The 26,036-nt window shown below is 32.3% G+C and overlaps 1 protein-coding gene across 1 annotated transcript; it reads left to right on the forward strand.

The window, feature by feature from the left end:
• Positions 1-5,266: 5,266 nt before the first annotated feature.
• LOC123543954 (uncharacterized) lies at positions 5,267-25,340 on the forward strand. The gene is made up of 7 exons (XM_053532024.1): positions 5,267-6,460; positions 7,064-7,134; positions 9,130-9,188; positions 13,769-13,881; positions 15,876-15,960; positions 20,736-20,837; positions 25,304-25,340. Exons 1-7 carry the CDS (start codon positions 5,590-5,592, stop codon positions 25,338-25,340), a joined length of 1,338 nt encoding a protein of 445 aa, XP_053387999.1. The 5' UTR covers positions 5,267-5,589.
• Positions 25,341-26,036: the final 696 nt, after the last annotated feature.

The raw sequence follows: 26,036 nt of genomic DNA on the forward strand, positions 1-26,036 counted from the left end.
ATAAAAGCTTTTGACTTGAAACTCAAAATAGTTATTTACTATCAAAGTCTACACCAGGAGACACAAATCTATAACTCTGGTTTGAATTTTGACAGAATTATGTCCCTTTTTAACTTAGAATTTTTAGTTAAAGTTTTTGATAAAGTCAAATATCTCTGTTACTATCAAAGCTTTTGACTTGAAACTTAAAATACTTATTTACCATCAAAGTCTACACCAGGAGAAACAATCCCCATAACTCTGATTTGAATTTTGACAGAATTATGCCCCATTTTTTTGTTAAAATTTTTGATAAAGTCAAATATCTCTGTTACTATTAAAGCTTTTGACTTGAAACTCAAAATAGTTATTTACTATCAAAGTCTACACCAGGAGACACAATTCTCATAACTATAATTTGAATTTTAACAGAGCTATGCCCCTTTTTAACTTGGATTTTTTTTTTTACTGGCAAAGCTCAAATTCAGAGTCAAGCAATGAGAAAAGTCGTGCGCGCTGTCTTACGGACAGCTCTTGTTGAACGCAGCTCCTTGTTGTTTTTTGTTACGAAACAAAGCGTTCGGAATTTTTACAATAAACAACAAACAACAAACTTCGTAAGTGAGATTAAAAGTAGGCAGTTCCATGCGAACATATTTGAAATCTAAAATCGCAGCTGAATATTAAGAACATGTAAAACAAAAATTTACAATCGTAGCGGGTAATGCTTAAAATTAAAAATAAGTTTGACTTGCTGCAACAAAAGTGTCAATAACATAATATATAACAGATTTTTATGCCCCCAGCATCTACTGATGCGGAAGGCATATAGTGATTGTCCTGTCCGTCCGTCCGTCCGTCCGTTCGTTCGTTCGTTCGTTCGTCCGTCCGTCTTTCCGTCCGTCCGTCCAGAGCCATTTCTAGGAAGTGGTTGGGAATATTTAAATAAAACTTCGTGTACATGTTCACAACTATGAGGTTATGCGGCTCGTCAAGTTTCAGTCAGATTGTCCAAGTAACACTTTGATTATGATTTTGTTGTTCCTTGTGAACTGTGAGTTTCACGCTCCTATGTGTTTCATTTATTGTACATCTTAGTCCTTTAATCATTTAACTTGAAAGTTTCATATAGAGCCCACATGCCTGATCAGACATTTATCAGAGTAATGGATCCAAATTTTAAAAGTACTGTCTTTAAAGTCAAAGCGAAAAGAAGACATTGTAGATACAATTTTACGGTGCCCCTAAAGTGACATGTTACACACATTTTTTCCAATTAGGTAATGTGAGACTTTTTTTTATTTCGTTTAAACGAAATCATTTCGTTTAAACGAAATCATTTCGTTTAAACGAAATCATTTCGTTTAAACGAAATAACTTATTTCGTTTAAACGAAATCATTTCGTTTAAACGAAATAATCATTTCGTTTAAACGAAATAAACTATTTCGTTTAAACGAAATAACTTATTTCGTTTAAACGAAATGATTTCGTTTAAACGAAATGATTTCGTTTAAACGAAATAAGTTATTTCGTTTAAACGAAATGATTTCGTTTAAACGAAATGATTTCGTTTAAACGAAATAACTATTTCGTTTAAACGAAATGATTTCGTTTAAACGAAATAAGTTATTTCGTTTAAACGAAATAACTATTTCGTTTAAACGAAATCATTTCGTTTAAACGAAATAAGTTATTTCGTTTAAACGAAATCATTTCGTTTAAACGAAATCATTTCGTTTAAACGAAATAAAAAAAGTCTCACATTACCTAATTGGAAAAAAAGTGTGTAACATGTCACTTTAGGGGCACCGTACAATTTTAAGATTTCGACAATTTTGTTTTTGCTTTCTTAATGTATTTATGTATCAATAGCTATCATCATTCACACTACATGCTTCAGAACAGAGAAAGACTATTTCATTGCTTTCAGCTTATTAACTTACATGTAATTGACCATTTTCAAACTAGGTTAGATCTTAAACTTTCTGCTGACGTTATCATTACAGCTTGAAAATGAAACGCTAAACGTAATGAGATATCTTTTATAAATCCCTTAATTGATTATGAATAATTTTATCCAAACAAAATCTATATGGCATCGGAGTTGCATAAAAATAATAATGATAGAAGAAGAAGAGGAGGAGGAAGAGGAAAAATAAAAATGGAATAATCTGTGATTTATCAGAAAAAAAATTCAAGTTCAAATGTCATTTCTACACCCTACCCGCACGTGTACCCACTCCCTTAAAATCTTCATTGCATGACACTAAAGATCATACATTTAGATAACATACGAGGAGTGTTCAATAAATACGTCATGTGGTCTCATTTCTACATGTAAAATCAAAAATGAATGAAACTGTTATATGTTGTAGATTAGGGAACACTAAGTTTACATGAAAGAAAATGTTTTGTTTGGATAAATAATAACTTAAAGTAAATACTAGTCCCCAAGACATCGTTATGTGACGTCATCATGCCCAAGTATGTCTCCTTTTCTATACTACATGCACTAAGACATTATTTGCCACTGGCGTAATTTTCAAGCTACCTTTTCTTTAATTGGGTAGACATAAGTATAAAGTGTAAGCACTACGCCAATAACGTCAAAATATAAATGTGACATCATTCAAATGTTTGGCAGGCATATTGTGTTGGTCATCGCTTGAATGGAGTCATGAGATAACACTTTGTGTTTTGAATCTAAAATCGAGGAAGGAGGCAAATGCTCTACTGCTTAAGGATTAATGGACAATGCCCTGAAGAATACAAAAGTTTATTTAGTGGAACGGGACGTTTAAAAGTAGTCAAGATAATATTGAGAAACATAAAAATAACGTTTTAACAATTAAAGACCTCCTTGATATGGCTTCACAGTTCAGTGTCCCATTTCATCAATACGACAGGAATATCGTATATGGACAATATTTATTTATTGATAGGTAGACGTTGCGTAGAAAATTACTTTACTTACGATAAAAATTAAACCAATGGCATTCACGAGTTGTAACGATGAATTGTTTGTGATATGACAGCGTTGGGCCGCTTTTAAGGAAATGAGGTTAAATAAATATTATTCAAGTTCTGATGTTTGTAATTTAAATATTTGTATATGTGTTTATATCCGTCATATTTTCATGTTTTAGCAAATTAGGACCAGAAATAAAGAAATGAGAGCACATTTCCGCGTATTTATTGAACATCCATCTATGGCGTCTAATATATTGTCCGTCTTTATATATTCATTCAATGCCTTAAACATTTATTGAAAAACAGAAATATGTTTTTCAACGTTTCCTATATTTTTTTCTATGAAATATTTATTGTAAAACTAAAACAAAAAACTGTAATGTGACAAAATATTTATTCAACGTTTTTAAATTATTTGTTCAATCCTACAAAAATGTTATTCGATGCAACGATAATAATTGTGAGTAAAACGTAAATATTCATTCTAGTTCCTTAAAATGCTATTTTGCGGTCATCCCTATTCTGCTGTCGTGCGGTCAAATCTTATTACCTTGATGATAAATATATTACATGCACTTTATGCTTATCACTGATTTTATAAGTTAAAAACGCTAGAGAGCATAGATCATACCATCGATAACAGAAATATACCAAACAAGAGCTTCGCCTAGCGGGGCATTATACGCCGAAAGTTGTTTTAGAGAAGGAGGGAAGCAAACGTTAAAGAAGAAACATATCTGAAGATATTTTGGCGGGACATGTGAGAGATGGGGAGAGGAGGTGGAGAAGGATGTGAGTGTGCGGTGCTGGTGACAGGAGACAGTTCACTTAAGAGCTAGAAACTAAATAAAAATGCAGGGTGCGGGAGTGTTTTGGGCTTGGATGTTACATAATACTAAAGGGAAAGAAGCTTAATGAAACAAAAAATGGGGAAAAAGAGAAAAAAAAAATAATTTGTGTGGCGTGGGGTTGGTTGGGCAGGGGTGTTGTTGTACAGTGTAGATGGGGATGGGGGTGTAAATGAAAATAAAGATGTTTTTGTGGTCCGGGGGATGTATATGCTCCGGACATGAACTATGATGGAGAGATTTGACCTTGTTGTGGCCTTGTCCACCTTGGTTTTTAGCACTCTGCACATCGTCTCATCACCACATACCTACACCTCAAGTTTGAAGTCGATACCTTGAATCGGTAATAAGACTTTTTTTTCCGAACATGAAATTAAACTTACAAATTTCATATTTTAGCTCAATTTGTGACCTTGACCTTTGATCTCTAGAGCCGATTTAAGTGATCTGTATATTGTCTCATTATCACCTAAGAACATGCCAAATTTGAAGTCAATACCTTGCATGGTTATTCAGCTATGCTCCGAACACGAATTATGATGGTCAGTTTTGACCTTCTAGCTCCGTTTGTGACCTTGACCTTTCACCTAAAGAGTCGATTGAAGTGCTCTATACATTTTCTCATCGCTATCTACCTATATGCCAAGTCATTTTATATAAAGCTATGCTTCAGACATGAATTATGCACCAGCACATAGGCTAATACGTCCGTTCTTTTCCGAAAAAGGCATATTAATAAAATGCGCCGCAGTTTTCCGCAGATTGACCGCAATGTAGCAATTTACCCAGAATTCTTTCGAACAGATAGTTTAAGCAAATACAATACATATTTACGTTTTACACAAAATTTATTACTGTTGCATCGAACAAAAAGTTTGTATGATCGGATAAATAAATTGAAAATATCGAAGAAATATTTAGTCGCATTGCAGACTTATTTTAGTTTTACAATTATTATACGAAAACATTGAAAACATATTTCTGATTTACAATAAATATTTTAAGACATTGAATAGATATATAAAGATAGACAATAATTATAATAAATATAATATTGCAACACATTACACGCCATACCCCTCGTATAACATAACAATTGTCTTTAATTAAATCAACGATAGTTTGATATAAATAAGAAACATTGTGAAAACAAACGAGAAATTTAATAACATTTTGGGAACGCCCTGTAACACGCGAAACAAAAACGCCAAGCAAAATTTTTGTATTGTTTACCCTTTCAATTCATAAAAGTTTAAATACCCAATTAATGTTAACGCCGTTTTCATTTTACACATGTAGATATAACTTAATATTGTTTGAATTATACCATAAACTTCATATGTATGTTATAAGTAGACCGGCATAGTTACGTAAATTTCCGCTATTCTCCGTACAAAACCGATTGTTGCCAAATATGAATTACGGTACGGGTACGGTACGGGAATTAGGAAAAACACTTAGTTACGCAGGATGCGTCTTTGTAGTGTCTACCATATTGTTTTTGAGAATGTATATGCTCGTTATTAATTTGAAAAAAATACTGACTTGATATCCAAGAATCATTTTATTTACACTCGGATTAATGGACTGTTATCGACAATGAACTGCGTTGATACATGCAAAATAAAACTAGAAGTATAAATAAAGTTGTGCACATAATAAACTGTTGTACTTTCGGTTTCGATTCCCCGTTGTGTTGCTGTAAACACACCGATAAAGGTAGTAGATCAAGCAAACTACATAAGTCGGATTATATATAATATACCTGTCATATACGATACAATATAAATATGGAAGTTTCAGGAAGAAAAGGGTTTAATAAGCATGAAAATGTACATTGTAAGCCTTGTGCGGAACGTAAATTATCTACGCGTGCTACTGGTTTGTGTAGAGAGTGTGCGGAGCATATGTGTAAGGATTGCTTTGATACACATAAGCAATTTAAGCTAAATCGAGGACATATATTGACCAACTCTGACGAGACAGTTGCAGAAAAGGAAAATGCCGAAGATTTAGAGAAATGCGAGCAGCACTTCAGTGAGCTGATAAAATTTTATTGTCCACAACACGAACAAGTTGGATGTGGTGACTGTATGATTCTTGAACACAAAACTTGCAAAGTCGAATACATTCGTGACAAGGCAAGAGTATTCAAAAGCAGTCAGGAGTTCAAAACTCTGGTGCAAGGAGCCAAGAAGTATCTCAGCGAAGCAAACGAAATTTCAATCTCTATAAAGGAAAACAAGAAACAAGCTCTAAATATCAATGAGAAGTTCCTCAAGGATGTAAACATGTTTAAAGAAGACTTGATTTCACATGTTAATAAACTGACAAATGCCATATTAAAGCAAGGAGAAATTATCAAGGTGAAGGACATGAAGAATATGGATGTATTAGAAAAGGAAAATGAAGACTTGATGATTGAAATATCGCGCTTGACTAAAGTGTTTGAGTCACAGATTGACCAACCTCAGAAACTCTTTGTCAGTTCAGTTTTACAAAAACCTAAACTGAATCAACTTCGAGAACAACTTGACAGTATACAAGGCAGAAACAATATTGAAAGTTACGAGTTTCAACGTAATGATAACCTAGAGCGTTCCGTTAAAGATAGTAAACAAATGGGAAGTGTACAAAGAATTAAGCCGAGGAATGAAACGGGTATTTAGTCTTCTATGTTCAGTAGGAAAAATAGTTCTTTTCCTTTTAGTTATCATAACAATTCATATAGCAATATTTGCAAAATATAAACCATTGAATATTTCGCGTGTTTAAATGAAATAAAGAAACGTTTGATATCAGTAAAACATCTTTGCTATACATGTTTATCTTTAATGTAATTCGAACGCTTTATCTATTGATTTTGTTAAAATACATAATCTTATAAGTGACCTATTTCCAAAATAGTTTGAAGTTGTACATATTTAGTGAAGTTAACCCTAAGTTAGAGTTAGTTTACGTAAACACAATGTTTGTAAAGATTAAAGATTGCGTTTTGTAACCTTAACACAGGGTTCCATGTTCTAGTGTGTTTTGTATAAAAAACATGGGCTAAAGCTAATCAGAAAGTAGAAAGGTCATTTTGTAAGTAGAGAAATTTTTGGTTGAAGACATGTAAACACATATGACCTAGTAATCGAACTGTAGCAGATCAATAATTTGAAATGTGTTTGTTACAAACATTAAGATTTATTTATAGACGCATTTCACAACATACTGCTATTTAAATGTTGATTTATGATCAATTCAAGATTATTTTTTAAGATGTAAGAAAAGAAATCAAACCAAAAAAAAGGACCTCGCTGTCTCAAGACCCTGTGCCCAAGAAACCCCAGGTGTGTATCATATTATTTTCTCTATTGTGTATCAATGATTACATTGTAACGCGATTAAAAGTGGAGAAGTTTGTCTTCGAATTAAGACCAGGGGCCGTATTCATAAAGCATCTTAAGTATAAGTATAAGAAATTGATTATTTACTTAAGTATTACTTAAGTAAGAAATTTATTTTACTTAAGTAATGTGGTTTTTCATAAAACAACTTAATAAGTAATTCTTGGCTTTTATTGTGGACAAAAACATTTAAAAAACATTATTAATTTCAGACAGATTCAACATGCACAATTATGTTTAAAGTGCTTTTATCTGAAAAACAACACTTTAATCGTACTCACGACGCCATTTTGTTTGCTGACTTAAGTCATTTCTTATGTATCTTAAGTTTAAGCTGTTTTATAAATAGGACTTAAGTTTTTTACTTAGACTTAAGCTGAAATCACCAGAAACTTAAGTAAAATCTTCAACTTAAGTCAAAACTTATACTTAAGATGCTTTATGAATACGGCCCCTGGCATATAGAAGAGTTAAAATTTATTAGAAGTATACAACCATTTATTCAGTTGAACGCAGAGACATATCTGGGCGATTTGATTACATTCATGTCATGATTTGTAGCCTACCCACTCATCATGCTAGCTATGCTTTTACTCTCTTTTCATTTGAACTTACTATCTCTTAATCAAGACCTATTTACTCATAATTACAATATCATATCCCCTACTATCACCCAGTCCCGAATTTTATGAGTAAGTGACTCCCTAATCCGTTTACCCGTAATAATCATTTTTAGCAAAATTTTTGAGTACAGTCCCCTTAAATCATGTATAAAGGATAACGCTTTCATTTGCTATAGTTTCAAAAAGTAGATAAATGTTTTTTTTTTCTTTTTTCTGAATAAAGGAAATAAGATACAGTAAATACAGTATTCACCATTTGGTTTTACGTTGTCACGGAAACACATTGATTGCCATTCTGACAAGATATTGAAAAGGGTATACCGTTCTCATTTTGAGCCTATTTTCAAAATTAAGCGAGATCTAATATACAGAATGAATATTAAAACATCCCCCGAGAAACATTGCTTTAGACGAAGGGATCAAAATATCACCGAACATCTTTTAGAAATGTGAAAGTATGATGCCAATAAGATTTTCTGAGGTGATTATATACACCGTTCAGGAGTGGTAAAACAATGTACAATGTAACAATAGCCGTAATTACAAATTATGCACTATAACTGAAAATATAAACTTCAAGTATTTACTACTTTCTTAACACTTATGTGTAGTTAACTGTATCACAGATCGTATCTAAAAATACATACGACATTATTTCACGGACAAGGGTAATTTGAGTCGGAATAAAACTATTTTAGTTAAATATTTGGAAAATATGAAACAACTTCGATAGAACCTTTATTCTGATTGTTACCATGATAGTGCATGTACAAGTAAGGATAATTACTACAAAAGGATAGTGGTCAGTTTTATTTCAAAAGAATGATATGTAAGATTAACATCTAAACATGCTAAACATATGCTTTGAAAGAGTTTGACATTTTCTGTATTTGAAATTTATCAAGAGTCGATTTTTGAGGCCTAGTAAAAACATACATCGTTTCTCAAGGTGAAACATCTTGTCAAGATAAAGCTACTGATGATAGAATTTTTATCTGCTTCCTCAGAAAATATATGCGTCTTTGTATGCAACAAATATCTAGAAATATAGGAATAAATTTAGGACCGTTAGACGACTGTCCTATCATGTAATGGAGATACCATAGATAGAAACTTTAAATTCACAAAGGTAACATTAAGATTGAAAAAAGCTATTTAACGCAACAACTTATAGGTTTTCACTTAAATAGAGTATTTTAAATATTTCTGTTACGGTGTAGACTGTATACATAATATATACTGCTGACATATTTGATACAAACAATAGAATGTCTATATATTATTAAGAAGTTTATGTTAATATTATTATTTACAGCCTTTGCTGGACAGACAACTAATCTGCAGAAACATTGCTGTTGATGGAGAATACCTCAGGTAAAACTTAAATAAGAATATATAGACGTTTAGAATATGGTTGCCATGTTTTCCACTCAGTTAAACTATATGTAATGTTAATTTTATCAAATTTCCTTGAAATCTACTGACCTCAACGCGTATCCTTTTAGCGGCACTATCGTTTATTTATCACAGTTGTTAACATTCGTCGTTTCGTGATGCGAAACGTGAAATGTCCACACATAAAACACTCCGATGTATACATACGCAAATAAAAACTATTTAACAGAGAACTATTTCATACACCTTCAAAGTAGTGCAGTGTAGTTTTTGTGCAATGAGACTGTATATTGAGTGAAACAAACTTTATATCCCTTTGTAGATCTAGACGTTCTTTACTCAAGATTCTTAAACATATTAAGAGAAGTTTATTTCGAGCCGATATAGGAACTGAAATGTCTAAGTAATAGCAAAATGTAATCATGCAAAACGAATGCAATTTTGATTACTTTGTGCAGCTATAATCAGATCTAACATTAAGATTTTGAAGGTAGTTCTGCACGTTTTGATTAACTGAAAGTAATGACATAACGTCATTCATCAGGGTTACTTTAAGACCCAGCATAAGAAGGAAAACTGTCTTGCGTATTAACGCCATTCTGTGTGCAGCAACTTTACTTTCTTTTTAAATTCATTTCAAACCTATTCAGGCGTAAGTTTTATAAAACATTATACCACGGCTACTAAACGCTAGCGCCACCACCAAATTGTGGTGATAACGAAAAGAGCTATCGACATTTCCGTGGTGCAGCTATCGCCCGTTTCTACTTGTAAACAAGTGAGTAAAATTTATATTTTATCTTCTATTTTTATTGATAGAACTTTTTTCGAAAATCAGAGAATGTAGTTCCGTGTAACAACACTTTTACTACAGGTTGGCTGTGATTTCATTAAAATAATATGCAAATTGTGGTGTCAGGAGCTTTTCTCCCGAATCTGACAGTGGCAAATTTTCATATCGGCCAGTATTCGAACACCATTCTGATGTATAGACACACTGTAAGAACATACCTGCGCATGCAAATGGTGTAGAAATGATAAATAACTATATAAGCACACACCATGAATAATAGAATCTCAGGTTAGAAGAAATATACCAGGATTTTTAAAAGTGGTGGCGCTATAACTCTAGTGATGGCGCTATACAGTAGTGGTGGCGCTGTTACGGCATACAATAATACGAACTGCTAACGCATCCGGGACAAAACAAACACCAACATTCTCTAACTGATAATTTTCCTGCAAGGAATTATGTTATTAAAGAAAGAAAAACATGATCATAGTTTATTTACCTTGATGAAACATTCTCTATCTAAGAAAAAAAAAAGAACAAAATACTCACAGACCCTTGGGACTCTTGTAGTCAAAGTAAATATTTTCCATTGTTTAAAACGTTACTAAATGTAGAATTATTTCTAACCTTTAAATATTCTACTTAAATACAAACCTAAGTGTACTTTAAATTCAGGTCAAGAAAAATAGCAGCAATACTTTTATTTCAAACAAAGATTTGTGTCCAGGAAATAATCTGAAGATAGTGTAGAATTTATTTGTTATATTAAGATTCTGAATGTTACTTCCCTTTGTTTTTATACGTCGTTTGCATGTCATTGTAAACAAAAGACCTTACTGTCACAATTCTTTCTGAAAAGTGAGTACAGTGCATTTTCAGTTCCAATCGATTGAATATGATTAATCAATAGAGCTTAGATGTACAATCTGTCAAATCCATATACATGTACATTTTGTAGATTATTTTGCGATCATGTAGAGGTTACTACATGTATTTTGTTGAGTAACGTAATTTGGGTGTAGTGTGGGATAGGTTGATAACATCCATTATTGTAGAAATTTCCGTGGCTTGCAGACAGACATTTTCATGTATTAAAATTGAATATATCAGCCACTAATCATATATAACAGCGCCACCACTACTGTATAGCGCCACCACTTGAATGATAGCGCCACCACTTTCAAAAATAGTCGTGTTTTAATATTTTATTGTATGTTTCGTAATTCTTTTGTGTATGGGAATAAGTGTAATTCATTTCTACACCATTTGCATGCGCAGGTATGTTCTTACAGTGTGTCTAATCATCGGAATGGTGTTCGAATACTGGCCGATATGAAAATATGCCACTGTCAAATTCGGGAGAAAAGCTCCTGGCACCACAATTTGCATAATATTTTAATGAAATTACAGCCAACCTGTTGTAAAAGTGTTGTTACACGGAACTACATTCTCCGATTTTCGAAAAACGTTCTATCAATGAAAATATAAGATAAAATATAAATTTTACTCACTTGTTTACAAGTAGAAACGGGCGATAGCTGCACCACGGAAATGTCGATAGCTCTTTTCCTTATCACCACAATTTGGTGGTGGCGCTAGCGTTTAGTAGCCGTGTATACATGATATAGCAGCAAAAACAATTCAGTAATGGATATATTTAATAATTTTTTTATAGAAATATGTACATGTAGATAATTATTATGAGCAGACACAGTCCCTGAGAATTACTAATTTATATAAACTTGTAAATGTTTATTCCCTTCTTGTTTAAAGCTTGTCTTTGTTATTGCCTTAAAGAGAATTCCTATAGTTTTTTTCCTTTCATAGAATTTTTTTAAATTCACATATATGATAGGAAAATTTGTGCTGAAAACAATGAACAAATAAAAACAATAGGTCACCAGGCTTGTTTTTGTGAAAAATTGTTTTGAACACACCCACTGTTGCTGAAACTGCCAGCGATTTTTCAACATTTTCATAATTTTCTGCTTTTTTATAAATACCAACCAAAATATACATCCAGGCAGCACAATACGGTTTTTTCTTTTTACAGATTTTATTATATACTTATTTGATATCATAGTCATATTTGTAATACTCTATCCTTACAATAATGGGTACAAATGAAAAAAAAAATATTGTTTCGTATTTACTTTTGTGAACATTTTTCAATGAAAAATACCCATAGTGAAGAATTTTTTTTTTTAATTTTGAAAAAACTCTTTCATAGAATTTTTTCTTTTTCTTCTTGTGTATAGATAATTGTATTGTGGGCATAAAAATGGCTGAAAATGTATGGGTAACCAGGCTAAATTTTATGTTAAGACCGCTAGAATACAACACCTGTTCGGACGGAAATGTCGCGAACCTGGCCAAATTGATTACACGTATGTCTGCTAAAAGTTAAAAAAAAGTTTTAAAAATTCTTAATTCTTTCTATAATTGAATACTAAATAATCTGAAAGGTGATATTGTCTTATCAGTACTAAGTCAATTATCTTACATTATATGAACAACACTGTCTTTGTACTAAAATGCGATGTGAAGACACAACCACAAACATAGCAAGATACCTGTCAGGCATGATACTTGTCAATACAACATAAACCAGTATCAACATTTGATTACTGATATAACTTATCAAAAATGTTATTTCATTCAAAATTCCTCATATTTAAGATTGTCTGTAACATGTTTCAACAAATGTTGACTTCAGTTCAGTTTTCCATAGAAAGTGTCGGCTGCGCAGAAAGATGCTCATAGAAAACTATAGGAATTCCCTTTAATAAACTCGGGAAGATTATTGGAGTCATATATTGCATTCAGCACCAAAACTTTGCTATTTGGAACAACAAAATTTTGTTTACAAAATCTAGTACGGTTATGTATGGATGACACTATATTAAGATATTGTTGAGCAATGACGTGGAAAATATTGTAAACATGATTGGACCGTAATTGTTAAGCCCTATCTTCGACCTTTAATTTTTCTCTTGTAAGATAAAAACGATAGCAACATTGTTGATACGTGAAATAATTCCAAATATGCTTTCAAATTCGTTTGATATTTGCTGATTTCTTAACTTATGGCAAAACGTATCCAAAATAAGCACATGGACCTATACCTTTTAATTGAACCGTGGAAACATATCATAGTTATCAAAATTATGATGTTCCCTTCTGTTGTGAAAGTTTATGTGACGTCCAAATTGTTCGTGTTAATGCTGCAAAACATTCAAACTGCTATCTTTTCCATGTACTGAATGTTCGAAGAAATTAATCCAAACGAGAGGATCTACCTTGAATAAATGAAATGTTGCTAACTTAGGTTATGATGATACAGTAACTGACTATTGAAAATGAAAAAAGAAAAACCTTAACGATGATATTAACATTAGGCAGATACGTCAGATGAATGATTTTCTATTTCTTATAGAAATTATGACCATTTTTTTTTTTAAAAAAAGAACCATTTTGTAATTTATTAACAATTTAACGTATGTAATGTTTTGATTGATTAGTGTCTGTCATTTTAGGTTAAAAAGAACCTGTCTTATTTAAATGTTATTTTGTAAGCTAGTATCTGTGTTTCATCACTAAAATTGTTATTTTTTATGAAAACATTGTGTAGCTTCTAAATCAGCGTTGTATAGGTAATAATACTTTTAATTGTTGCAGGAACATGTGTGGGTATATTGGGACTCAAAACAACGACTTATATTTCATGTTATACAAACCATAAAGATATTATAATGATTCTTTGTAGTTATACGGATAATGGAAGTGGTGGTGTTGGTCTATATGTTGACAAGCATTACGTGGACTATGGAAGATATTTCGAAGTGGAGATACTGAATATGGGTCAACGTGGCACTATCGGTACTAGTATATATTTGCATATTTTGAAAGATGTTAATTTATATATTTTAATTAAGGAAAAATGTATGTTGTTTTATCGTACTTTGATATAGTTCTGTGTTCAGTTTTAACATTTTAAAAAAAGGCGAAGCATTGACAATACAGTTTCATAACATCTTCATCATTTCTGAATGCTGTACACTCTAAAAGAATATTCTAAAATATTAAACGGGAATTTAAAGAAAAGGAATACAATAGAAGTTAATGTATACGTATACTCCCTTTATGTATTTGTCTGTTACACATTCTGTCAAGTATAATTATGGAACGTTATCGTACAATTGTTTTTCGAATGCTGTGTCAGATTTTATTTTTCAACATATCACATGACATGTGTAACAAAGAGTGACCGTCATTTTTTTAGGTATCTGACTATATCCCTTTCTTCGTTTTATTAAAGTACACACTTTGTACGTTATTTTATGAAATGCTATAAGTATTAAAATTTTATTTCACATCGCGGGTTTGACAAACAGTGACCGTGTTTGTTCATCTGGTAATCAGTCCATATCATATTCTCTCTAATGTTTTGTTATATACATATTGCTTTTCTGAGAAGCTGAAAATATTTACACCTAAATGTATAAATGTCGACCGACATCAATCGATGCCTTTATTTTCTTTGTTCTGTAACGACTGGAGGTCATGCTTCAAAATTATGGCGAAGTTGCTGAAGGCTTTTTTCACATTGATTTTGTTTTGTTATAATCTTTTGACTGCGGCTCAATGCAGACCCGGAGCGCTGATATAAATCACAGACTCCGGTATATACCAGATTTAAGCAACGTGAACAAAAAGTATCTTAAATGTATATAATTTGTAACCATGGTGATACTAACCCTAACCTTTAGTCAGAATATTATACATATTATACGCTAAACGTGTACGAACATGCAATAGTTTGCGTATTATTGCCTTTTCCAATTGGTTCTCACGTTCGGACATACGCAGACAGCTCCAGCTCTGCAATGAGCAACATCGTATTTTTCCTTCCAACAGACAAATGCTTTTCAAGTAAATGTCAATAAGCGTCTATTCAACTTGTATTGTAGCATTTAACTCAGTGCGAAAAATTCCTTATCACCCGGGAAGTATAAAAAAGATGTCACAGGCACAGGCTGTTGAAAATAAGATATTAAATTAATGATAATATCACTTACGCAGTAAACGAAAATAGTAATTTTGCTACTGTAACAGTGATATTAAATCAACGGTGAATATATATATATTATTAAAGTTAAACAAATGATACAGTTTGTATTGAGCATTTATGTGTGTAATGATAAAGCACATTTAGTGGCAAAACACAGTCATTTAGTAACAGTTTCCTTTCTACAACATTGTATTTTCACTTTAAAAATAATATAACGTTATACATGACAAACTATAAAAAAATGAACGCAAACAATCAAAATAATACTAATAGGTATGAACAAATATATATAAATCCATGTGTAGGAAAAATATAATAGTGAACAAAATAGTGTAACAGAAATACAATTTACAATAATAAACCCGTGTTACTTCAAGATCTTTTTGTCTTCAAGATCGCCTTATAATTTGTTTCTCTTCAAGCTTATTATTTTGCTAAGTTTCTGTGATCCATAATTCCTCGATCAACTAGTAACAATAAAGTTAAGTATTTCATTATTCATTCTCATAAGAAATACATAAAGAATGTTAACAAAACATTTGTTTCCAGCATTCAGCGTTTTCTCATGTAAAGTCCTGATGTCTTTTCTTTCAGTTGTGAGCAAATAAGTTGAAGCAAATGATTTCTAAAATATTTGACCGCAAAGTTGGTACTGATTATTATCATTCAGAAATAAACATAATTGTTTTCTTACATCTTATGCATTACATTGAGACTGGGTAATTTTCTGTTTTATCTGCATGGCTGATGAACATGATCTACAATATCTGAAATCTAACACATACGTTTATTATTAATTTAGCTATAGGTCTGGTACCAGCGAATTATCCAGAGAATCATCAGCCAGGATGGGGAAAAGATTCTATAGGATATCATGCAGACGGCTTGTATGATATTTATTACATTTATTACAAACACTACAGTAATATACAGTAATATGTACTGCAAATAGCTGTGTAGTGCATGAAAACGACGTCAATTCTAGTTATTTTAAATCAAACTATTTACATTTCCTTATATCTTTTTTAAATGTTGAACATGAAAAAATGAAAGATTTTCGTACTTTTGATAAATCAAACGTACAGTATTTTTGCCTCCGAACTTGTTTTTCTTTTTTCTGAGAAGAAATGTCTTTGAGCTTATAGATCGATCAAGCAAACTTTTGTAAATTGAGCATGAATATTTGAGCCGTGCCAAGAGAAAACCAAACATAATGCGTTTGTGATCAGCATGGACCCCGACAAGCTTGCGCATCTGCAGTCTGGTCTGGATACGTGCTATTCGCTAATTGCTCTAATTGCAACAGTATTTGAAAGCGAACAACATGAATCCTGACGAGACTGGTCGCAAACGCGCTATGTTGGTTTTCTCATGGCGCGGCTGATGTGGTTGTTCATTTCTCGAATATAAGTTCCTGATCTCATATATAAAGACATTGAGTATTAATGATTGAAACGCTTGGACTCACGATTCAATGTGTCTTGGTCAAAACCACTTGACCACTACGTCTTTTAATTGAATAGTTTGTAGGGACAGTTTTATACACCAATTTACAGCAGAGACGTCAAAAATGTCACATATGACAGTGGATCTTTTAATACAGTCTCATACTCAATGTATATACTATTTGAAATATCTTGAATCTTTTATCAAACATAAGAACTAAGTAAGTACTTTCGGACTGTGATAAATTTCTACTTTTTTCACCTCAACATGACACATTTAATTAACTGTGGTAATATACTGAAAGTTTGGTTTTATCATAAATTTAAAAAAGTAATCAATGGACAATAATCAATGGACTGTAGAGGAGCTAAATGCAAATACATGTAAACAGTACACATATTAAACTGTTAGATTCGGCGAGAACGCCACTTTGATTCTAAATTTATGCATAATCTCAACCAGAACCCGTGCGAGCGTCATTTCCACTTGACTGTTAATAATTTGCGTTGGAGATAAGTGACAAATATAGAAGACGCTTAAATAACAGGATTTTGTGTGTTCTTTAGCGTACCAGGTGTAAAACACATTACGCGGGATTCTTATTACAGTGTTATTTTTGTGTTCGAGCACCGGGGCCTCAGTGTCACTACTTTGTAGTCAGATAATGTTTCTCATTGGCCAACGCGTATTGACATTTGATATTTACAAGAAGGTAATGAAGTCATCAAAGTATATGTTAAAAAAGGCAAGCGCGGAAAATGTTCAACGCAAGCGCCATCTTTCTCTTTTTTTAACGACAAGGGCTACGTCTTACTAACCCGAAGATAATTTACTTTTTTGTAATCAGCTAGTCTTTTATCGGTGTCTTTTAAATTACGAGGCACAGAAAGATCTCGATGGCTGAAATCGGTCAATAAGTGTTAAATGTGTTTAAGGTATGCGTATTGAATGAGCCTGGTTATCCTTGTGATTATTAAAAAAGGCCGATATTGAATGTTGGATTTACAGATTGGGTAATATATTCGAATTAAGTGGCTTTACCTATCTGAGTATTACCTGAAAAAGCACGATGTTTGAGATACTTCCTATTTCTTAATGCTATATGGGTGATTTTCACTGAATGCCTACACTGGCAAAAGTAGTTGAAAGTGGGCCCATTGTGTGCTGTGTTTGGTACGTAGTCATCAACGCGAGATACCCAAGACTATGATTTAAGAACGGTAAATATTCAGTTGTATATCATTATGTCAGTAAGTTATCTAACGCGATTTATTAGAGCAGTGTGTACCAACAAAAGTTTGAGATGTTAAAGGTAAACATTTTCTTCCCAAATTTCCTGTCATCTTGCTTTCAACTTTTTGGAACTAATACAGGTTCTGTCATGTAATGATTGAAGTTCCGTTTATTCTCCGTAAATTTCCGGAAATGTACGAAAATGCACACTCATCTACAGTTTTATTACTAGCTGTGTGCAAATTTGAAATGAAACATTAGCATTTTAAGTGTAAATTCTAGACGGAAAACGTTGACGAGTCGATGTAGTAAAACAAATGTTACAAAAACAGATGTTTCTATAACCACATGTCATTGAATTGTTGTGTAGAGTCATTTGAGGAAAAAACAAAAACAAGTACAGTTACATTATTTATTAATTTTATTTTAGTTAATGCTTTATTGTTGTTCTCATACGACTTACAGCGACAATTGTTGGGACAATTCCTTATGTCCGGTATATTTATCGAAAGAGCTTATGAATTCTCTCAAGAAGAGTCATTCGTTATTATGGTGATCTTCTAAACATAACTTCGATTGATTTTTCGGAGCAGTGTGTATCTAACAAATGCACACTCATGCACAGTTTAATTGCTTGCTGTGTGGAAATTTGAAATGAAAAGTTGAAGAGTCGATGTTTTACATGTAGTAAAAACAAATCTTAAATAATACAGATGTTTCTTCAACCCATTGATTGTTGTGTAGAGTCATTTTAGGAAGACGGAAATAAAACAATAGTTACATTATATATCAATTTTTATTTTGTCCATGTTTTATTGCGGTTCAGATATGACTAACGATGGCACTTTAAAGAGAACTGCCCTGTGTGTATCGTTTGGACAGTTCTTTATGTCTCCCACATTTATCGAAAGAGCTTGCGAAATGTGGCACGAAGTGTCTGTTTTTATAGCGATTATTTCTCAACTATATAGCTACTAAGATTTTTGTCACTTATCGCATCACACAGGAAAAGCATAATTCAATCATTTATATTGCAAAAAAGGAGAACTTTTAAAAAAGCTACTATGCGACTTTCTTGGTTCTTTGTGTAATATGAAACACAGATTTTTTCATTTCCACCACACGGAACACTTTTACTTTATTTATTTGTTTATCTCAGCGTGATTGAACACATTTTGTTCATTTGTGATGTCAATAACCTGGTACCCAGTCCTATGATATTTCCTATTAAAAATGTCATATTATGGAAGTAAATATCTGCCTTTAAGCACGCGTGTGACACTTTTCAGTCAGTCGCATTCTATATTTCTTTGTTTCTCATCGTCTGCTTCATGTTCTTCCTGTTTTCGGAAACCTTCGGAGTTTTAGCTAGAATTTAATAGTCAAATTACATTGTAATACCGGTACGTTGGCCGAGATGAAACAAGGACGTTTATAAAAGATTCTTTGAAATCTTGAGGTAGCTAAGACTGTAATAGATAAACTACATTTACAAATTTGAGCGCATTATATGAACACGGAGAATAAATTAGTTGTATACAGTGCAAGGAATTATATTTCACCCAAACCAATTTAAAATAAGAATAACAGTAAAATGTGGCCATTAAAATACAGTTTATTTTGTGCACAACTACGCAGTGACACAATTCTTTTTAAACATGCTAAGAGGGAGTATATTAATGACGTGACAAAATGACTCCATAATTATAGATTGTTGATAATACTAGGAAATAAGTGTTTTTCTTATTAATGCAGAATTTATAACATAAAACATTGTAATTTAGTTATCCAAGACAAAGCAATCTCTACGGCATTTTAGAACTGAATGCTATTTATGTTGTCATTACAACCGAAATATCAAAATACATATGTACTATAAGAAGACAGAGGTTTATAGCTAAGAGGACACAAACAAATGAAGACATAATCAGAAATGTTCAGAACGAGCACATTAAAATTAACTTATACTGACAAAATATTCAAATGTTGAGATACAAGAATGCAAACATCAATATTTACTTTCAATTAATAATCAAGTACAAACTTCAAAGAGATAGAGTAAACATTTTACGTACGCAAATATAATTCTGGTTCTTAAAGGATTCAAAAGTGCAAACATATTCATACATACATGTACATATATTTTAGTTATAAATCGAATTAGCCTTGCACATGTAAAAACAAACACATGCAGCTATACTTAACCTATATAATCACGTTTAATCACAATAGAATGTATATTTGAATATAGATTTTTATTTGAGAATTAAAAGTTAGATGGTAGATTTTTACTGAAGCAGACGATATTCGGTTAAAATCTCAGGATGCATACCATAGACCAGATGTATGACTGAAATTAGCTTAACCTTTTGCGAAAGTAGGTTTGGAGTTCGATTTTCTGTTAAAGTCTATAACTCTATTGAATTTTGATTATTTGCAATCAACATTTACATATATATAATCTTCATCTGTTTAAAAAAGTAAAATAAAATTGCTGCAATATCTGGATCTTCTAACAACAAAGCTCGTAAATGTATAGTGGACGATTAGACAATTTGCTGAGTGTATACGAGGAGCGTTCAATAAATAATGATACCCCGGTTGTAGTTCAGTAACCGGTGGTTATTTTTTAAAACGATTTTCACTAATTCATAGAGCAATTTATTGGAAAACAAAATGCCATAAGAATGATAAAAACGGGTAGATTCAAATTAAAATATATAATAATTTGAAATGAATTACTGGGATTCTTTTTACAATGAATCTAAAGTTTAATAACTGAAAAAATATAGAAACAGTCATATGCCGCTCCAGGGTATTAGATTCACGGGTGCTGGATTTTTTCCTATATCACGTTCAGGTCTGTTGCTTTAGTGGTATTCGTTTGAAAGTTTCTTTTGCTATATTGAAGATAATAAGCTATATTAATTTATAAATGCTCGTTGTTTTTTATTTTTTGTAATTTATATGTCTTTATAATCAGGTTGTATGATGGAATTGGTACTGGGAAGAAATTTGGACCAAAGTGCAATGTTGGTGACAGGATAGGCTGCGGGATAACTATGATAACTATAGGTGGTTTTCGGTATGTACTTTGAGACTTTAATTGTAACTGTTTAAGTCTACATAAATACATACATCTTTCTTAAACAAAACACTCGGTTTATTCAATAAATAATACAATTGCCTCATTTAGTAAATGTGCTTTAAAATATATTGAATGAATTTAAATCTAGTAAAACATGTTGCAGTGCGTTTCTAAACAAGTCATGGAACAACTATAAGCAAATTACATATAAAAATGTTTCAGTCGAGGGTAGTATCCGCCATTATACACTTTGCTATATTTCAATTATTGATTTTACTAATGTCACTAATAGGCGACCACTGCTAACTTCTATGTGTTTAAATTGAATATTACAATGCAGATTTAAGTTTTTATATATGCTCCCGGGTATATAATTGCATAACTACAAAGTACATACTTATTTCATACATATGTTAGCTTTTCACTTGCGAGCAAAATGAAACATGATACAGTTTGCTTCAAAACACGTTAACTACAGATTTTCAAAAACACATAATTCTTGTCTTATAATACACGATATTTATATAATTCATGTAAGCGATCAAAAAGGAAACAGATAACACAGTAATTTGAGTATTAAATCGGTACGTAAAACAAGATATATTCTGTAGCTCAAAGACAAATTTTAGAAGGTACTAATAATATTATTTCCTGACCTCACAGAAATTATATCACTGATTAAACAACAACAAAAAATACTGGTATTCTTTTCACATAGGGAGGACGTAAGTTGTATGTTGTAATCTTAGAAGCGTCAAAGTAGGATTGTGATATCAAGAAGCAGGAGGAATAGGTTCAAGAGTCATAAAAATTATTGACCCAGTAGTGATCCCACTTCGACAATATTACTTTTCATATTATAAATGTTGAGCAGTGAGGCAGAACCCTAAGGCGATCCAGTAGTTATTCCAATTGGAGAATTTTTAATCCCCCGGCACGAGTGGTGGGGTTAAACGAATCGTTTTCTTCCGTCTTTCCGTCTTCCGCCTTTCCGTCCTTCCGTAACATTTTTTGTCCGCTCTGTATCTCCTAAACCCCTTGAAGGACTTTCATGAAACTTTGGACAAATGATCATCTCATCACGACGTGTTGAACCCATAAGTCAGCCAGGTCGGTTCAAGGTCAAGGTCACAACTCAAGGTCAAATGTTTCAGCCGTCCATTTCGTGTCCGCTCTGTATCTCCTAAACACCTTGAAGTATAATAATGAAACTTAGGTCATATGATTACCTCATAAAGACAATGTGCAGAACATATAAGATTGTTTTGCCACTGACCGTTCCAAGGCGGTGCCCCACTGTGCTCCTGTATTTGTTTGTTTTGTCCTTTTATGTTTTATGTTTTGTGTTGTGTGCGAGGGTTGTTCGTGTGTGACTTTGGGGAGGCTGCGTGTTTTGAGCGTGGCTTTCCCTGTTGGAAATTCGTCCTTGTTTTTTTTCCATTTCGTCTCCGCTCTTCTTAACCCCTTTAAGGATTTTCATCAATCTTAGGTCAAATGATCACCTCATCAAGGCAATGTGCAGAACCATTAAGTCAGCCATGTTGGCTCAATGTCAAGGTCACAACTACAGGTCAAAGGTTTAAGCCTTCCATTTTGTGTTCGCTCTGTATTTCCTAATCTCCTTGAAGGATTCTTATGAAACCTGTGTCAAACGATCACATATTAAAGACGTTGAACTTATGAGTCAGCCATGCCGGTTCAAGGTCACGGTCACAACTAGAGGTCAAAGGTTTTAGCCTTCAATTTTGTGTTCGCTCTATATCTCCTAAACCCCTTAAAGGGATTTTATAAATCTTTGTTAAAATGATCATCCCATCAAGATGATGTGCAGAACTGATAAGTAAGACATGCCGGCTCTTTCTACAAAAAATATTGAAGTGAATAAATTTTCTTTAAGCAAACGTTTTGAGATGCCTTTAGCAAGTTAAGACACCGATTAGACGAACAGCATTTGTACAATACTAATTATTTCTGAGGATATCACCGTAATTAATAGATAAAAAGTACGCAGCATTTGAGGCATTTCTTTATCAGAACATATAACTTGAATAGAGATAAGACATATGTACCAACGTATCCCCAATCATGAATAAAATGTCCATTAGAATAATTAGAATAGAATGCGTGAAAAGCAAAATATTCGAAAACTGAACCCATTGCGAATATCATCAGAAAAACTGGTAACTACTTTTTGCTTCCAATTTTCCAGGTAATTATTAACAGATCTAGTAAATTTACTGTTATCTTAATGCTATAATAATAGTATTAAACATGCCATAGTATTGAACGCTCATACACAATGTTTTCAATGAAAAGTGAAAACGGTTATTTACAGAATTAAATTGGTCTTTCGATCGAAACTATAAACACGTAAAGTTATTTGAATAAGAGTAGACAGACTACCTTTCTAACGGTATTATCAACACTTTAAAGGGACAGTTTTGCACATGCACATTGCTCACTAGTCTTCTTTTGTCTGAAACTCTGTAATGGTAAATTTCTCCATTTCCAAGCTTTTATTTGTTAATGATAATGTCATACTGATGTATGAAACCTGTCCAGTATACAGATTTTAATTTTCTTTAATTGCCTTGTAAAGGTGTTTGTTCAGTATATATTCATGCATTTTATATATGTGGATGAGACGTATTACTATGACAATGCAATAATCACTTTGCGAAATAATTTCTGATATCAGAGGCTCAGATTAAAATTTCGAAAATATGATAACTTGTTTGGTAATCACAATAGTGAAATATGCGTTTTTAAATAATTTTGTTTTTAAACAAATAAGAGTTGTAGCACATTTATCATCATTAGCCATGGCACTATCATCGAAGACTGAGGATCGAAATTATTATTAGTTTTGAATCGTATGAAGTTCGATTACAAGATAACCTGAAGACCGAAATTTAAGTTTCCAAAAATTCTTACATTAAAATAAGCATTTCATTTCAAGACTGCCTAATAATTGTAATTTCTGTCTTCCAAAAGCTGAATATTGACTTTTTGTTAAATTATATTCCTGTCAGGATATCAAGGTAAAAATTCTAAAAAAATCTCTAGCAAAGAATGTCGAGCTCAAGAAGTTTAATTTAGAGTTCTAATTGTATTTCAAGTCAAATTCAAATTTATAATCTGAAGCTCTGCCTATCCCTCAAGAAACCGATTAAAAATAAAATTTCATATAGAAAGTCAATTATTGAGCTAACATTTACACGAAAATCATGTTATGTCGAATTTCAACAATATAAACATTTAATTTCAAACTTCAAGTTTGGACTAATTTCAATTTCAGCTCGAAATTTTGTGTTTTCTTTTTCTTTGATTTTCGATCTCAGCCTTTGCCCAAATTTTAATGTCAGCTGAATGTTCGTCTTTTTGAAAATTTGAATTCTGATCTTCTGACAGGCCCAAAATTTGATACCGTCTTAAATCCAGCACTTACTGTTTATTATCAGCTTTTGACATACAAATTGATATAATTATAATTGACGTAGATACACACAAATGTTCAAATTTTGTCAATAACGAAGAAATACCTACACTATTCCACAGAACGCGTTAAAAATTTATTTTCTACTACAGCTCGAAAACTGTAGTCAAATTGAAACGCTTGCTAAATAAATATAGATTATCGATTGCTACGATCTTATAGGGTACAAAATAAATTGTGTATTCATGGTCATATAGAATAAATTTCAATAGGTTACCAAAAGTTTACTATTTATAGCGATAGTTCCCATTAAAAGGATCTTATCACAGAATGAGTGTTGCTTTATATCATTTTTTACTAAATATAATAACAAAATCTTGCTTTCTTCTTTTGTAAGCATCTTGTTAAAACTTTTCTCAAACTTCTTATTTATTGTCATGTAGTTCCGCTTTTAAATAATGCTTCCTATCATGTCATTAATTATGATTTGTAATCCCTAACTATAATTGGATTATTGGGGTAAGAATATATCTGGCTGTGAAGCAGTTGTCAAATACAAACATGTATGATATCAGAGAATGTTTGGAAGACTTGTTGAATAAAGTGAATTTCAGTATAATAAAAGTTGGGAATTAGATAACATGTTATAAGTATCATATTACAGATAATATTATATTAGTCTTCAATAGTTACAAACCGGCTAATTTATCGTAATAGGGAGAGAGTTCTCCTTGACGACTTGATAAAATACATTGAGTCTGAAATAATTCGCCATCCACCTCTGATGCATGTGGGGAAGTTGGCAGTTACTTGCGGAGAACATGATTGTACTGGTACAGAATCCAGGATAACTGGTTAGGTTAACTGTCGACCGTTACATGACTGAAATGCTGTTGAAAATCGGCGTTAAACCAATAACAAACAAACAAACAAAGATATAGTTACTGAGTCATGTGACATTTAAAGGACTTACCAACAAGTTCATGACTATTCATATAGTTCATTGTTTCTTTTGATTGTCATACAGGTGCAAAGAGAAATACCATATACCATTATCAACGTGACATTAATTGATGACCAGATACACCCTATAACCTTAGGACTGCCAGCACATATTTATGCAATCTCGCGAGGCATATATATGTTTTTGACAACACAGAAAATGACGTCTTTCGACCTTCAGCTATTTCCGAAAGTAAATGAAATGAAAGTAGAAATGCTAAACTTGAAAACGAAAGCCGCAGTTTGATTCGTAGATAGTCAGGGGTTACGCGCAGGGGTAACTCTGTTTAAATGTATGCGCGTGGACTTTATTTTTGCTATTGGGGAGACAATTTTCAGCATTTTATTACGAATTGAAGTTACCTGGGCTTTAGTACAGCATTTTAATATATGCAGAAATATTTGAGCTCTGGATAAACAGAAATCCCACAGGACTCGGTAATGGACCAAGGGTACATTAATAATTTTGGAACTTCATCAAATCACTCAAAATGTCATTTAGATTTTGTCTGAGAGTGTCAGTATATGCCTCAGATGTAAGATATAGCCGTATTTGAGAGCTGCAGACATAGACATTTCAGAAATATTTTCAAAATAAGTTTCGTGTAATAAATGTTGCTTCTACGGAAGCGTGATAGGGCCACCAGACGCTAAACCCTTTTTTTAGTACGTTAAGGCTGCGGAAAGGATATATCTTATTTTAAGTAAATTAAAACTAATGTATTAGCAAAACGACAATTGTATTTAAAATTTCAATA

This window comes from Mercenaria mercenaria, chromosome 19 (genome assembly GCF_021730395.1).
Source record: "Mercenaria mercenaria strain notata chromosome 19, MADL_Memer_1, whole genome shotgun sequence".
Lineage (NCBI taxonomy): Eukaryota > Metazoa > Mollusca > Bivalvia > Venerida > Veneridae > Mercenaria > Mercenaria mercenaria.

Bases quoted from the DNA above. Each gene is read 5' to 3' on its own strand.
- LOC123543954 (XM_053532024.1), top strand. From the start codon at position 5,590: ATGGAAGTTTCAGGAAGAAAAGGGTTTAATAAGCATGAAAATGTACAT. The intron at 13,882-15,875 runs GTACTAGTATAT...TTATTAATTTAG, and splicing joins GGGTCAACGTGGCACTATCG to CTATAGGTCTGGTACCAGCG. The intron at 20,838-25,303 runs GTATGTACTTTG...ATTGTCATACAG, and splicing joins ATAACTATAGGTGGTTTTCG to GTGCAAAGAGAAATACCATA.